At 36.0% G+C, this 17,657-nt stretch overlaps 1 protein-coding gene across 6 annotated transcripts in view; it reads right to left on the reverse strand.

Moving 5' to 3' along the window:
- Positions 1–17,657, reverse strand: part of ATRX (ATRX chromatin remodeler) — a 296,636-nt gene that overhangs the window by 58,909 nt on the left and 220,070 nt on the right. For 5 of the 6 annotated variants that reach the window (XM_045994716.1, XM_045994715.1, XM_045994713.1 and 2 more), the window contains 2 exons: positions 13,494–13,647; positions 8,300–8,406 (listed from right to left, as the gene is read on the reverse strand). In XM_045994716.1, the coding sequence (XP_045850672.1) occupies positions 8,300–8,406; positions 13,494–13,647 (261 nt within the window). Of the gene's footprint in view, positions 1–6,930; positions 7,047–8,299; positions 8,407–13,493; positions 13,648–17,657 lie in introns of those variants that run through there. The other variant, XM_045994717.1, reaches the window with a different exon arrangement.

Consider the following 17,657-nt stretch of genomic DNA (forward strand, 5'->3'; position numbering starts at 1 on the left):
GAGGGATTTGCTCTAATCTCCAGCCAGAGTAAATTCTCTCTACTTTTTTTCTTTCTTTTCCCAACCAACTTATCAACTTCTTCAGAATTTTTAAAAAATTTTCATCTTTACAGTCATATTCCATCCCTTCATGTTTACCCTTATTTGTGTGTGTGTGTGTGCGTGTCATACTCACATTTTTCTTCCTTTAAAATTCTGGGAGGTAGTTTCTGCTAAGAGACCAAAGTACTCCCAAAATTAAGTGGGTGGCTCTGTTCTAATCCCCAGTCTAATTCTTTATTTTTTTTTAAATTTTTTAAACTTCTTTATACCCCCTTTCTTCCCCACCGCAATTTGGGGTCTCTTCTGATTTGGTTAACACACTTTTTTCTGGGGTCTTTGTCACCCTTTTAGTAATTTATTCTCTTGTTCATATATTCTTATCTGGATAAAATGACAAGGTGGAAAAACTCAACGCAAAAACAAAACAAAACAACAACAACAACAAAAAACAACAAGAGGCAGTATCGAAGGCTAGGGACCTAATCAATACGGAGATTGCTAATATGTCAGATCTAGAGTTCAGAATGATGATTCTCAAGGTGCTAGCTGGGCTCAAAAAAGGCATGGAAGATATTAGAGAAACTCTACCTGGAGAAATAAAAGAACTAAAATCTAACTAAGCTGAAATCAAAAAAGCTATTAATGAGGTGCAATAAAAATGGAGGCTCTTACTGTTAGGATAAATGAGGCAGAAGAGAGAATTAGTGATATAGAAGACCAAATGACAGAGAATAAAGAAGCTGAGCAAAAGAGAGACAACCAACCACTGGACCACAAGGGGAGAATTCAAGAGATAAGTGATACTGTAAGACGAAACAACATTAGAATAATTGGGATTCCAGAAGAAGAAGAAAGAGAGAGGGAAGCAGAAGGTATATTGGAGCTAATTATTGTAGAGAATTTCCCTAATATGGCAAAGGGAACAAGCATCAAAATCCAGGAGCCACAGAGAACCCCCCTCAAAATCAATTAAGAGTAGGTCCACACCCCATCATCTAATAGTAAAACCTACAAATCTTAGTGACAAAGAGAAAATCCAGAAAGCAGCCCAGGACAAAAAGTCTGTAACATACAATGGAAAAATATTAGATTGGCAGCAGACTTATCCACAGAGACCTGGCAGGCCAGAAAGAACTGACATGATATATTCAGAGCACTAAATGAGAAAAACATGCAGCCAAGAATACTATATCCAGCTAGGCTATCACTGCAAATAGAAGGAGAGATAAAAAGCTTCCAGGACAAACAAAAATTAAAAGAATTCGTAAACACCAAACCAGCTGTACAAGAAATATGGGACAAACAACTTAGAACTCCCATAATGATTTCTTTATGCTCTAAGACAGATTTATATATAAAATTAATGGACATTAAATTAAAAAATTTTTGATGAGTACCTACCAGCTATTCTGCCAATGACTAGTAAACACAGTTGTAGTTTGTCCCATATCTCATACCAGTTTTTTAAAATTTGTATTTTTAATAGAAGACAGAGAAATCAGAAAGATTTGGTGCAAAACAAGCAAAACTCCCATTTTACCTAACCTCACTAGCAGCTGGCTATGTAACTTCTTATACTGTGGTTAAAAAACAAAAAATAACAACAAAAAACCCCCACATACCAAAAAATTTACCATCTTAGCCATTTTAAGTATATAGTTCAGTTGTGCTGACAGATCTCCAGAACTTTTTATACTTGCAAACTGAAACTCTATACCCACTATTCAACAACTCCCCATTCTCCCCTTCCCTACGGTAAGCACTCTTCTACTTTCTCTGTGTATCTGACTACTTTAGATAAGTGAAGTAATGAAATAATAAATGAATTTACACAGTAGTCACCTTTTTTTGTGCCAGTTTATTTCATTTAACATAATGTCATCAGGGTTGTAGCATGTGACAAGATTTCCTTCAGGAGCTGAAAAATATTCCACTGTATAAACACCACATTTTGTTTATCCATTCATCCACCAATATACACTTGGATCCTTTCTACCTTTTCATTATTGTCAATAATGTGGCTATGAATATGGGTATACAAATATCTTAAAGCACCCTTTCAGGGATGCCTGGGCGGCTCTGAAAGGGTGGTTTTAAGATATAAGTCGGTTGGGCCGCTGCCTTCGGCTCAGGTCATGATCCCAGGGTCCAGGGGATCGAGTCCCGCATGGGGCTCCTTGCTCAGTGGGGAGTCTGCTTCTCCCTCTGCCTGCTCTGCTGCCACTCCCCCTGCTTGTGTGCATGCACTCTCTCTAATAAATAAATAAAATCTAAATAAAAATACCCTTTCAATTCTTTTTGGTATATACCCAGAAATAGTGTTGTTGGATCACGTAATTCTAGTTTTAATGTTTTGAGGAACTGCCATACTGATTTCCACAGTGGTTGTATCATTTTATAATCCCACCAAGAGTGTGCAAATGTTCCAAATTCTCCACATCATCACCGATTTATTATTTACAGATTTTTTTTTGACCGTAGCCATTCTAATAATGTGAGGTTATATCTCATTGTGGTTTTGATTTGTGTGTTTCTCCAAGTCATTTGTATATTATCTTTTAGAGAAATGTCTGTTTGAATCTTTTGCCCATTTTTTGAATCAGGTCATCCATTTGTTATTGAATTATACTAGTTCTTTATGTACTCTGAATATTAACCCCTTACAAGATACACGATTTGCAAATCTTTTCTCCTATTCAGTAGGTTGCTTTTTCACTCTGAAAATGCTAAATTTCATGTTAGGTATATTTTACAATACTGTTGATGATGATGATTAAAAACTATCCACAAGAAAAACCCATGTCCAGATGGCTTCACTGCTAAATTCTGGCAAACATTTAAAGAACTCATACCAATTCTTCCCAAACTCTTTCAAGAAACAGGGAAAGGAAAACTTACAAACTCATTAAATTAGGCCAATATTAGCCTCATATCAAAACCATACAAAGATATTAAAAGAAAACAAAACTGAAAACTAGTTATATCTTATGAATAAGGATGCACGAATCCTCAACAAAATACTAGTAAAGAGAATCCAGGAACATATGAAGAGAATTATACACCATAACCAAGTGGGATTTATCCCAGGTATGCAAGGTTGGTTTAACATTTGACATTCAAAGTAATGAACCAAATCAGTAGAATTTTTAAAAAACCAATATGATCACCTTAACAGATGAGAGAAATCATTTTAACAATATCCAACATCATTCATGTTAAAAAGCTGGAAATAGAAGGGAACTTCTTCAACTTGATAAACAGCATTATGAAAAAACTACAACTAACACCATACTAATGGTGAAAGAGCAGATGCTTTTCCCCCAAGATTAAGAACAAGAAAACTAGAGGTCCTAACCAGGGAAACTAGGCAAGAAAAAGAAACAGAAGTAATCCACATTGGATATGCAAACGACATAATCCTGTATATGGAAACTCCTTTAAATAACCACTTAAATTCTTTCTACAGTTACATTGTTAGTGTACAGAAAAGCAACAGATTTCTGACATTGATTTTTTATCCTGCCACATTACTGAATTGCTATATGAGTTCTAATAATTTGGGAGTGGAATCTTTTGGGTTCTCCACATAAAGCAACATGTCATCTGCGAAAAGAGAGAGTTTGACTTCTCTGCCAATTTGAACACCTTTTATTTCTTTTTGTTGTCTGATTACTGTTACTAGGACTTCTAGTATTATGCTGAACAACCGTGGCGAAAGTGGGCATCCCTGCCGTGTTCCTATCTTAAGGGAAAGACTCTCAGCTTTTTCCCCACTGATAATGATATTCATTGTGGACTCTTCACAGATGGTTATGAAACTGAGGAATATTCCCTCTATCCCTACACTCTGAAGAGTTTTAATCAAGGAAGGATGCTGCATTTTGTCAAATGCTTTTTCTGCATCAATTGAGAGAACTGCATCGTTCTTATCTTTTCTCTTATTAATGTGTTCTATCACATGATTGATTTGCAAATGTTGAACCACCCTTGAATCCCAGGGATAAATCCCACCTGGTCATGACCGATAATACTTTTAATGTACTGTTGGGTCCTACTGGCTAGAATCTTGTTGAGAATTCTGGCATCTATATATATGTTCTATAATTCTCCTTTTAGATGGTGTCTTTGCCTGGTTTTGGTATCAAGGTAATGCTGGCTTCATAGAATGAGTCTGGAAGTTTTCCTGTTGTTTCTATTTTTTAAAACAGCTTCAAAAGAATAGGTGTTATTTCTTCTTTAAATGTTTGGTAGGATTACCCTGGGAATCCATCAGGCCCTGGACTCTTGTTTTTTGATTACTGGTTCAGTTTCGTTACTGGTTATTGCTATTTATGCAAAGATACAGATGTAGTGAAAAGAAGGGGAACATGTACCCCACTGTTCATAGCAGCAATGTCCAAAATAGTCAAACTGTGGAAGGAGCCAAGATGTCCTTCAACAGATGAATGGATAAAGATGTGGTTCATATATATGATGGAATATTACTCTGCCATCAGAAAGGATGAATACTCACAATTTGCATCGACATGGATGGATTGGAGGAGCTTATACTAAGTGAAACAAGTCAAGCTGAGAAAGACAATTACATGATTTGACTTATATGTGGAACATAAGAAGAGCATGGAGGACATTAGGAGAAGGTAGGGAAAAATGAAAGGGGTGAAATCAGAGGGGGAGACAAACTATGAGAGACTATGGACTCTGGGAAACAAACCGAGGGTTTCAGAGGAGAGGTGGGTGGGGAGAATGGGTTAGCATGGTGATGGGTATTAAGGAGGGCACGTATTACATGGAGCACTGGGTGTCATACACAAACAATGAATCATGGAACACTACATCAAAAACTAATGAAGTGGGTGACGGGGGGGCTCAGTGGTTAAGTCCCTGCCTTCGGCTCAGGTCATGATCTCAGGGTCCTGGGATCGAGTCCCGCATCGGGCTCTCTGCTCCGCGGGGAGCCTGCTTCCTTCCCTCTCACTCTCTCTGCCTGCCTTTCTGCCTACTTGTGATCTCTGTCTGTCAAAAAAAAAAAAAAAAACTAATGAAGTACTGTATGGTGACTAACTAACATAATAAAAAACAAAAAATACATTAAAAAAATAAAGAATATTCACTTAAAAACTATTAGGACTAATAAATGAGTTAATATACAAAACTCATTTTTTAAGCATTTGCAAGTAATTATCCAAAAATATAAGAAAATTCCATTTACAATATCAAAAAGAATAAAATAAGTAAGAATAAGTATACACTAAAACACTAAAAACCACAAAATACTGGTAAAAGAAAATTAAAAACCTAAACAAATGCTAAAACTTTCTATGTTCATGGATAAGAAGATTTAATATTGTTAAGATGTCAATATTTCCTAAAATGAAATACAGATTCAATGTAATCCCTACCAGAATCTTTTTTTTTTAAGATTTATTTATCTGACAGACAGAGATCACAAGTAGGCAGAGAGGCAAGCAGAGAGAGAAGGAGGAAGCAGGCTCCCAGCTGAGCAGAGAGCCCGATGCAGGGCTCAATTCCAGGGCCCTGAGATCATGACCTGAGCCAAATGCAGAGGCTTTAACCCACTGAGCAACCCAGGCGCCCCTCCCTATCAGAATCTTAATCAGAATCCCTATGCTGATTTCTCTGTAGAAATCTACAAGGTTATTCTAAAATTCATATGGAATTGCCTGGGACCCAGTATAGCCAAAACAATCTTGAAGAAGAATAAAGTAGAAGGACTCATGTTCAAAACTTACATAGTGACTCCTCTGATGGATCTAGGTAAAGTAAATTGAAAACACCTTCTACTATAAACATCAGGGTGCTGTGCTAAGTAAAATAAGTCAGTAAGAGAAAGATAAATACCATATGATCTCATTCATATGTGGACTTTCAGAAAGAAAACACATTAACATGGCACGGAGGTGGGGGTAAAGAAACCATAAGAGACTCTCAAAGATAGAGATCATACTGATGGCTGCTGGAGGGAGGTGGGTGGGGGATGGGCTAGATGAGTGATGGGTATTAAAGACGACACTTGTGATAAGGACTGGGTGTTGCATGTAAGTGATGAATCACTGAATGGTACTCCAGAAACCAATATTGCACTGTATGATAACTAAAATATAAATAAAGAAAAAAGAGTAAAAAAAAAAACCAACCTCTGGAAAGGATTCACCATTCTACATGCTATTAAGAATTTGTGATTTGTAATTCATGGGAAGAGATCAAATATCAACATTAACAGGAGTCTAGAAGAAGTTGAATCCAACCATCATGGATGACTTTAAGAGAAGTAACTGCAGATGTGGTTGTAATAGCAAGAGAACTAGAAGTAGAAATGAAGCCTGAAGAAAGAACTGAATTGTTATAATGTCATGATAAAACTTGAACAGGTAAGGAGTTGCCTCATAGATGAGCCAAGAAAGTGGTTTTTTGAGGTGGAATCTATGCCTGGTGAAGATGCTGTGCAGATTACTCAAATGACAACAAAAGATTTAGAATATAAACTTATTTGATAAAGTAGCAGCTGGGTTTGAGAGGACTGACGTTACTTCAATTTTGAAAGTAGTTCTACTGTGGGTAAAATGTTATCAAACAGCATTGTATGCTACACAGAAATCATTTGTGCAAAGAAGGGTCAATCAATGCCACAAACTTCACTATTGTCTTATTTTAAGAAATTGCCACAGTCATCTCAATATTCAGCAACCACAACCCCAATAAGTCAGCCAACATCATGGCAAAATCCTCCACCAGAAAAAAATTACAACTCACTGAAAATTCAGAAGATGGTTGGCATCTATTAGCAATAAAGTATTTTTTAATTAAGGTATATACATTTTTTTAGCTATAATGCTATTGCACACTTAAAAGACTACAGTATAGTGTAAATACTTTTATATGTACTAGGAAACCAAAAAAAAAACCAATTTGACTCCCTTTATTAAAGTATTCACATTATTGCGGCAGTCTGGAACCAAACCCGCAATACCTCTACGGTATACCTGTAATAAAACAAAACAAAACAGAAGGTAAGTGTTGGTGAAGATGTGGAGAAACTGGAACCCTTATAAACGGCTTGTGGAAATATAAAATAGTGCAGTCAGTATGGAAAACAGTTTGCTGGTTTCTCAATAAGTTAAAATTACCATATGACCTAATAATTCCATTCCTAAGTATATATCTGAAAGAAGTGAAAACAGATGCTTAAATAAAAATTTTCAGACAAATATTTATCACAGCACTACCCACAAGAGTCAGAAGGTGAAACAACCCAGGTATCTAGGAATAAATAAATGGATAATCAAAATGTGGGTATTATCCATACAATGGAATATTAGCAGCTCTTTTTTTTGTTTTTCAAAATTGAGCTAATTTAATATTGTGTTATTCCTAAAGTAATGGTCAAAGATGATAATGGGTAATCTGGATAATTTTTTCTTGTCTTGTCTCCTAGGAAAACTTTTTTTTTTTGTAATTTTATTTTTTTTTTTAGTGTTCCAAGATTCACTGTTCATGCACCACACCCAGTGCTCCATGCAGTACGTGCCCTCCTTAATACCCACCACCAGGCTCACCCAACCCCCCACCCCTCTCCCCTCCAAAACCCTCAGTTTGTTTCTCAGAATCCACAGTCTCTCATTGTTCGTCTCCCTCTCCGATTTCTCCCGACTCACTTATCACTAGCTCTTTAAGGCCTAATGAATGAAGTGCTGACATATGTTACATGGAAGAACTTTGAAAACATACTATGTGAAAGAAGCCAGTCACAAAAGACTACATATTATATGAATCCATTCATATGAAAGATTCAGAATAAGTCCAACTGTAGAAACAGAAAGATTCATTAGATCTTAAGATCTAAGATCTGAAGAAGCAGAAGGCAGAGGTAGGAGAGTAATAGCTAAAGGGTACAAGGTTTCACTGGTGGTGATTAAAAAGGTTGAAAATTGACAGTTGCACAACTCTATGAAAATACTAAAACCACTGAACTGTTTACTGAAAATGGATGAACTTCATGATATGTGAATTATCTCAATAAAGCTCTTTATAAGAACAAAAAAATCTTACTTCACGTTATAATTACAATAATAAAGACCATATTTATATAGATAAGGACAAGAATAATGTGCAGAAAAATGGATATATTAAAGTTGTGTGTCTGGGGAGTATTTTTTCTTTTACTGGTAAAATGTCTGTATAACATGTTTAAATGAAGGTTTCAAAAAGTTACGATACAGAAATGTTTGTAACTCACCTTTATAAATAAGAGGTTTATCTTTATCTTCTGTCTTTTCCCTACTGGCCAATTCAAGAAAATCTTCAATCAAGTCCAGAGATATGAGAGACTGGCTGAAAACAAGGCTAAAAAAAAATAGATTAGTATTCATGGATTAGAAGGGTCACATAGTAAAGATATCACTTCTTCCCAAATTGACTTACAAATTCAACACAATTCTAATCAAAACCACAGTAGGAATTTCGAGAAATTAACTTCTATAAAGTTTATATGAGAATGCTGAGTAGCCAAAACAGAGTAGCCAAAATAACTTTGAAAGAGAAAAAGCTAGAGGCCTAACTCTACATGATTTCAACACTTAAAAAGCCAGAGTAATCAGAATGGTATAGTACTGATTAAAGGACAAACACAAATTGATGGAAGAGAATACAGAGGCCAGATATAGAGCCACACAAAACAGTTAGCTAACTGGTTTTTCACAAAGTGGCAAAGGCAATTCAGTGGAAAAAGGATCTTTTCAACAATGGTCTTGGCAGTCTTGGCAAAATTCAACATCCATATGCAAAAAATAAAAATGAACTTTGGCCTAAACCTCTCACTTTATAGAAAAAGTAATTCAAAATGCAGCACAAATCCAATTTTAAAATGTAAAACTGTAGAATGTTTACAAAAACTCAAGGAAGAAAATACTCATAATTTGGGGTTAGACAATTCTTAGACATAACACCAAAAGTATGATCAATGGGGAAAAATTGATAAAATGGATTTCATCAAAATTAAAAATTTTAGTGTACAAAAGAAACTACTTACAGAATATGAGACAAAGTGTTAACTATTAAAAGTATTTCAATAATTGTAGGCTTGTGAACATTCTAAAATACTTTGTTGTTCCATTTCAAATATGTCTGCAGATTCCTGATTCTCCACCCCAGTAGTTTTCTAACTCCTGTTTTGAACCATGAAAACTATTTGTTCACATTAAGTTTTATGTGGTATTAAAATGTAATAAATAATTTCAGGTGCACAATATAGTGATTCAATACTTATATACAACAACCTGGTGCTCATCACAACAAGTGCCCTCTTTAATCCTCATCATCTATTTAACACGAAACTAACATTGCACTGCATGTTAACTAACTAGAATTTAAATTAAAACTTTGAAAAATATATATAAGATACATATACATAGAATATAAATAAACAATAAAAGGGTGCCTGGGTGGCTCAGTTAGTTAAGTATCTGACTCTGGTCATGATCTCAGGGTTGTGAGATCGAGCCTCAGGTCAGGCCCCACACTCAGCTGGGAGTCTGCTTGAGATTCTCTCTCTCTTTCCCTCTGACCCACCTCCCACCCACCCCCCACTCATGCTCTCTCAAATAAAAAAAAATCTTTTTTAAACAAACAAAGCAGGGTGCTTCAGGCCTTGGGGGGAGAAGAAGGTAAAAGTGTCACTGGCCCCTTAGCCTCTGCTCTAGCCTTCTCTTTTCACCAACTTTCATGGGCTCTGAAAAACAGTGCGAAAACCACTGCTCTCATCTATCCCATTGGTGAGAAGTAGACATAATTTTACACAGGAAATGAAAAAATCTAGAAAGAGAATAAAGGATAAAGGAGGGCTCGTTTAAAGGAGGGCTCCCTTATATATGCAAAAAAAGTAGGTCAGTATACAAGGAACTAGATACCTGTCCAAACATACTGTTTGGTTTTATTTGATTCTGAAAGCTGTACTATAGGAGAGATGCTTTTATGACTCCAGAAGATCCTTCAACATTCATTGCTTGAGGTCTTCAGATTTAGTAGAACTAAAAACAACTTGAGTTATGAAACAGCTGTTGGAGTTTGTAACATGTGCATTGGCTATTGTATATGACTTCCTAAACTCTGCACTATGCAGTTCTACTGTCTCCCAGTTAGTACTCCTAGAATACTGGTAAGGAAATTACGTATTCCTAGTCCTCAGTGTAAATGACCAACAGTCTTGATTCCTCAATAGATTATTTTTCCTAGAATCACTTTATTCAATCAATTCTTTTTGAGCTGCAAATTAAGTTTTCAGCAGTTCTTATAACTGGGAAACTTAAATTCTTAGAAATACTAATTATTTATTTAATTGGAATTAATCTGGAATTTGGAGTACTATTCTGGAAAAAGGTTGACTTGAGTCTGCATTAAAGCTGGTTCTGGGAACCAGTGAGCTCAGAAAAATCTCACTATGAGAAAGGTGTTATTAGGACTAATTGGCTACATACTATTGGTTATCTCTTAATTTTTTCTAGTTGCAGGTAAGATGAACAACTACCGCCCTAACTGGTAATAATTTTCATCCTTGTATAAACTATTTTGGCTTTATGTATTTTATTAATGACCCATATAAAAATATAGAAGCAATACAAATCAAATTCATACATACCAAAAACAACTACAAATTAAAATTCAACCAAAATTTAATGCTTAAATGACATAAAATAAGTGAGAAGGGCTGGGCTGAATCCAGTAGTGTACTGGAATTAGCTGTAACTTGCTTTAAATAGGAAAGTGGGTTGGTAGCCTTTCTTACCACTACTGTTGGTAGCTTAAGACTGGCCACAGTTGAGAGTAGAGTATCATGGTTATCAGTAGCACATGCCACAAATTAGGGCTTAACGTGCTTCTTTGCTTTCTTTGTTATCATTTTTTGAAGTCAGTTGTCAAACATTTATCAACACACCACTGGCTAAAAATCACTAAAATTCATTATCTCTTGCCTCATGAAATATCAAATTTTCACTTGGGTCGAAAGATCAACTGCATAAATAGAGAATACATGAATCTGATTTGACAGAAGTTCTTCTTTTAAAAAAAATGAGTCTCAGTTGACCATAAGTTTAATATGAACCAACAGTGTTATTTAGATGTTAGAAAATCTCTCTATTGGATTGCATGGATGGGAGTATAGGGTCCAGAATAAACAAGAACTAGTTTCACTACAACTCTGTGTTAATCAAAACTCAGCTGAAGTATTTTGTTTACTATGACCATATTTTGAGATGGGTACTAAAAAACTGAAGTATGTTCAAGACCATATGGTCGGGACTGAAACTGCCATACAAAGAAGAGATCAACAAACTCAGAAGAAAAAGCTAAAAGTGACAAGAGAGATGAACCCACTATTTTTTGAAGAAGAGACAACTGAAACAGTAGTACTGATGTCTGCCACCCACACTGAAAGGCATCAGGAAAATAAGATGAATAGATAAACAGATATGTAAAAAAGAAAGTACAATAAAATACAGAATACAGTATAGATTCTAGGTGACAGGTATACGAATATTCACTGTAAAATTCTTTCTGCTTTATGTTTGAAAATTTCCACAAGTAAATGTTGGACAAATAAAAAATATTGGTAATTGCAGTAATCGAAATGCCATAGTTTTATAGTCCTAACACTGATAACATCTTTCAGTTGGGACTTACAGCTTTAAAAAAAATCACTATGAGTCTAAAAAAAGGGAGTAGATATGTTTAATTTTAAACCATAAGGAAAACAGCTATAGGGATAAAGTATAAACTGAAGGACATAATTTCTAAAAATATGAAGTATTCAACTATAGGCAGTCTTCTGAAATAGCAAATGTTCTATCATGGGAGAGGTTAGGAGAAGATTTATGATGAACATGGCAGAGGAGATTCTTGCACTGGTTAGGAAATTTAAAAACCACCAAAATCCCTTTCACACTCTTAAATTTTTTGTATGGTACTCAAATAAAAATTTTAAACTACCTACACTGATGGCAGAAAAAAAGCATGAGCATGTCACAGCAATAATCTCTCCTGAACATGTAGGAACTCTGAATTCAAATACCCACTTTCTACTTGCATCTCTCATGGGTATTTAATAGGCCTCTCAAACTTAACATGGCCAGAGCAGAATTCTTTACTACTTCTAATAAACTTAGTTCTTCGCTACTATTCTCCCTTCTAGTAAATAACACCATGATCCACCAGCCACTGAGTCTGGAAGCCTGGGAGTCATCTTTGACTACTCTCACATTCCTACTGCCCTGCATTAATGTACCAAATCCTACTGTTTCTATTCCAAAACATATCCTTTACCTCCAATACTACCACTCCATGCCAGGTCAACATCATCCCTTATCTGAACCACTTGTTTCTGTATAAAAAAAAAAGTGCAATATAGAGCAAAAATAAATTTTAGCGAGTACTTACAAAGTGCAAGGTATAGTGGTTAATAAATTCACTATCCAGTGAAAAGACATACAAGTATGTATATCAGAATGTGTTAATAGTAGAGGTATATTAAAAGATGGTATAGAAATATTAGCCATGGATCTATTCTCTTCCCAAGAAAGTTAAAGGAACTAAGTTTGAAACTTTTTTAAATAAAAAGTTTATTTTAAGCCTTATGTTAAATTGTTATTTAAAGAATCACAGATACATGTTAAAAATATTTTACAAACATATGTTGGGATGTTGTAATGAACCAAAAAGTAAGTCTGGTTCAAAATTTTTTTTAATGATTTTTTAATTTTTTTATTAACATATAATGTATTATTGGCCCCAGGGGTACAGGTCTGTGAATTGCCAGGTTTACACACTTCACAGCACTCACCATAGCACATACCTTTCCCAATGTCCATAACCCAACCACCCTCTCCCCCACCCCCGTAACCCTCGGTTTGTTTTGTGAGATTAACAAGAGTCTCTTATGGTTTGTCTTGGTTCAAAATTTTAAACGTTTTTTTAACTGTAACTTGAAGGATGAGGCCAAGAACAAAAACAAAGGAGAAAGGACAGAGAATAGTCGAAGAGGTGAAATAGAGTCTGAGAGGTATCCACTAGATTTGGGGGTTAAAAGATCACTAATTGACTTTAGGGGGAAAAAAATCTCAATAAAGTAGTAACCACACTGCATGGATTGAAAAATAATTTTTAAAGATGGTAAAATATAGATATCCACTAGAGACCTGGCTCAAAGAAATAAGTTCAAGGTGCAACAGCCAGAAAGGGAAAATAACACTGAAGAAACCACCAGAATATGTACTCAGAACTAGTGGCTTAGAAGGAAGACAGATGTTTATCACTACACTAAAGAAATTACATCTTCAGACAGGAAGAAAACAAAACAGATTTCTTCCAATAAATTGTTTAAACAACAGAAAGGTTATAAAAAGGTTCATTTATATAATAAAAACAGGAGAGAAACTTACACTTTATCCCCAATTTCCTCTGCCATTCGAAGAATTTCAAAGAGAAGTACCATTTTTCCAGAATGTTCTAAAACCTCAGCATCAGCATCTGTAACAAAATCTTTGTACCAGTCTGGAGCTGGGCTGCTTGGATTAGAAGAGGAAGTAGCTTTACCTAAATAAAATAAATGAAACAGAAATAAGTAGGCAAATAAGGAAAGAAACTCAAAGATCCAGAGAGGATTAAGAAAGAGACCTAGAGAAATGGAGAGGGGGGAAGGGGAGGGAAGAGAAGGGAGGAGGAGAAGAGGAAGAGGGAAAAAAGGGATGAGGGGGAAGGAGGGCACCCTCTGGCAAAAAGAGAAAAAAAGACCACCCAAGGAAAGAGAGAGCTTTACTGTATGGAAAAGACACAAGGTGGGGAGTGGAGTAGAGGAGACAAACCGAACTCTAGAAGAGGGAGAGAGAGACAGGGAGTGGGACACACAGAAACAGGCATATATGAATGCAAAGGAAGAAAAACATGGGGCGGGGGGGGGGGGGGGGAGGCAGGCACAACAAGTAAGAGAATAAGCAAGAGAAAGACTCCGAGAAAGTACAACTATGAGAAACAGTAGCTGGGAGCAGGGAATTCAAAAACCAGAGACCCTAAGAGACACCCCCCCGCCCCACCGCCAAGAGAGTATAACTCCCAACACAAACCCCAAGAGACAGAGACTAGGAGACAAAAGGATCTAAAGAACCAAAGAGAGACAGACAGAGGCAGAGAGAAGAGGGAGGGAAGAGAAATAGATGGACTCAGAGATCAAGAGAGAAAAGATCTTAGGGGCAGAAAATATTTCACAGTCCTAACAGAAGTCTGGAAAATAAAACGGATTCATCCCAGAATGCCCATATCATGTTATTTCATTTTGTTATTTTCCCCACAAACTTTGATTATAAAAGATATAAGAAAGTAACACAAAATAATCTATTTAATATCTAAACATAAATAGTTCGATGCAAAATTAGGAACATAAGGTTTACCTGTTTTTGTACCTTCCCTCAATTGCTTTTCAATGTAAAGTATTTTGAATTTTTACATATTTTGTTATACATATTTTAAATATTCACAAAAGTATACAGAATATGATGAACAGCCATGTTCCCACATCCTACCTTCATTAAATTTTACCACTTGCTAAATATGCTTCTGATGCAGCTGATACCTAATATGTGACGATACCAAATCTCATTCTCTTCTTTCCCTTGTGTTTTTCTGAGAGGTACCTAAAATCTAAATTCTATTAAGCTACGTGAAATAAGTCATACTAAGAAAAATAAATACCATATGATTCCACTCATAAATGGAATTTTAAAAAATGAATAAACAAACAGAAAGCAGGATCAGACCTATAAACACAGAGAAAAAATTGATGGTTGCCATAGGGGAAGGAGTAGGGGTTTGGGCAAAATGGGTGAAGGGGAGAGGAAGATGCAGGCCTCCAGTTACGGAATGAGTAAGTCAAGGGAATCTAAAAACAATACAAAGCCAAACAAATGAATAAACAAATAAAAAGCATAATCGGACCTATAAATACAGAGAACAAATTAAGTCACTGAATAAAAGGCACATGATATTGTCAATAAAAGTAAATTAAATTCTAATAGCAATGTAAAAGGACAGATGGCAGCTACACTTGCGGTGAATACAGCATAATGCATAAACTTGTCAAATAACCAGGTTGCACACCTGGAACTAATGTAATGTTGAGTGTCAATTATACTAAAAAATGTAAAGGAACAAAATAAAATTTATATCAAAATAAATAAAATCCTAAATTCTGTATTTACTATTTCTGTGTATGTTTTTATGTATCACTAAACTGTACATTACCTTTCATGTTTTCAAACTATATGTAAGCAGTACATACTGGTTGTATCTTTCTATGACTTTTCACTAAATGTAGCTTTTCATTTTTCACTCAAAGTGAGACTTATTCAATCACTCTAACTGCGTTGTAGAATTATACTGCATGAATATTTCATCATTTATGAGCTCTCCTCATATGCATTATAAGCATCTCCTCAGTCGTCTCAAAAATACTTAAATTATTTAATTTTTGGCTACTATCAAATGAAAAATTTTGTTATATTTTTCTAGAATACTGTCTACTTCATCTAAGTTTTAAATTTTCTGGCATAAACTTACACTTCTGATTTTTAAAATTACCACTTTAAACATAATATAGTCTTTATCAAATATTTCTATTATCATCGAAGGCCCTTAAGAATCTAATTATGCTGTTTATGTGTTAACTTTTGCCAGGCTGACTGCTTATTTTGTTGCTAACTTTTTTTAAAGTTAATTGCTCCCTCAGGTATTCCATCATCTTTTTAAAAAGATTTTATTTATTTATTTGACAGAGAGAGACACAGTGAGAGAGGGAACATAAGCAGAGGGAATGGGAGAGGGAGAAGCAGGCTTCCCGCTGAGCATGGAGCCCGATGCAGGGCTCGATCCCAGGACGCGAGGATCATGACCTGAGCCGAAGGCAGACGCTTAATGACTGAGCCACCCAGGCACCCCATTCTACCATTTTTATTTTCATTTCACTTTCAGTGTCGTTGTAATATGTGAGAACCCTGGGTAGAGATCATACATCTCCACTCTGCATCTGTTTCTGCCAGGTGCTCTAGGGGATCAACAACGCAGGATTACTTTTGAGGTATTGCAGCTTGAGATTTTTATTTATTATTTATTTTTTTAAAGATTTATTTATTTCGGTGGGAGGGGAGAGTGCGCCTGTGAGCATGGGGGAGAGGGGCAAAGGAAGAGAAGAAAGAGAATCTCCAGCAGACTCCCTGCTGAGGGAGGAGCCCAACAAGGGGCTTGATCCCACAACCCTGAGATCATGACCTGAGATGAAATCAAGAGTTGGTCCCAAGTTCAACTGACTGACCCACCCCGGCATTCCATCAGCTTGAGATTTTTAGACCACGTAACATAAATTCAAATCATAACCTATGTTAGCCCTTTATTATGAATCCAAGGAAACTATTTTTCTCAACCTGGAGACCAGGGTGAAGCAGATAAGCTTCCTTGAAATCTACCTGGATTGCTAGGCAAATTTTTTTTCTATCCTGCTCATCAATGGACTACATACCCTTTGAAGAGATTCAGCTTTAATCTGGGTTCAAAGAACTCTTCACCTTATACAGGACTCAAGGCCTTGTATCCTATTCCTGGGTAGGTGAAAACTAAAACTGCTAGTCTCAAGACTAGCATATCCCTAAGGCTTCCACAGCTTCCATATCTCTAAGGCTTCCACCTTCCTGAAATTACTGTTTAAATTATCAGTTCCTGGGGTGCCTGGGTGCCTCAGTGGGTTAAGCCTCTGTCTTTGGCTCAGGTCATAATCTGAGGGTCCTGGGATTGAGCCCCACATCGGGCTCTCTGTTCAGCAGGGAGCCTGCTTCTCCCTCTCTCTCTGCCTGCCTCTCTGCCTACTTGTGATCTCTGTCTGTCAAAGAAATAAATAAAATCTTTTAAAAAAGATTAATTTTTTAAAAATTAAAAAAATTTTTTAGAGATTATTAGTTCCTTCTTTGTATCTGGGTCCTGGTGATTTCGACTACTAATAGAGAGCTCATTATGTATTGATGTTCAAACCACAATGAACTACTGCCTAAACATGTCACATATTTGCAAGCACCCATAACTTTCCGTGAATGTCTTATATTATTTTCTCCCCTTCGTCGCCTGGAAAACTTCTTTTTATGCTTCACTATCCTTCAGGAATCAAATGAAATTTCATCTTAGAAAGCCTCTTTTGCAAGGCTGGCCCTATGCTGTTGTCTGGGTATTTGAATCATACACAGCTCCTTGTACTAATATAAAACTTTCCCTGATAAGAATGGCTCATTGTTCCTAGATTGTTTGTACAATGTGGTTTGTTCTGAACAAACCTGTTTTGTTTCTTGGAGTCTGAGATTTGGTAAGAGCTAGGCAGATAGTGTGTTTAAAACACATAAAAAACTTGGGTACTTGGTCTCCAATGAGCTTCCTTGGTAGATAACACTTTATATATGCTATCATAACATTTCTGGAGAAATTAGTACATCTTGGGTGACTCCATTGGGAGAAGACTCTTAGAAGGTTATGCCTGGTTTCCTCTGGACTCTACCCCATCTGCTTTTTTCCCT

This window comes from Meles meles, chromosome X, assembly GCF_922984935.1.
Source record: "Meles meles chromosome X, mMelMel3.1 paternal haplotype, whole genome shotgun sequence".
In the NCBI taxonomy this organism is placed as follows: domain Eukaryota; kingdom Metazoa; phylum Chordata; class Mammalia; order Carnivora; family Mustelidae; genus Meles; species Meles meles.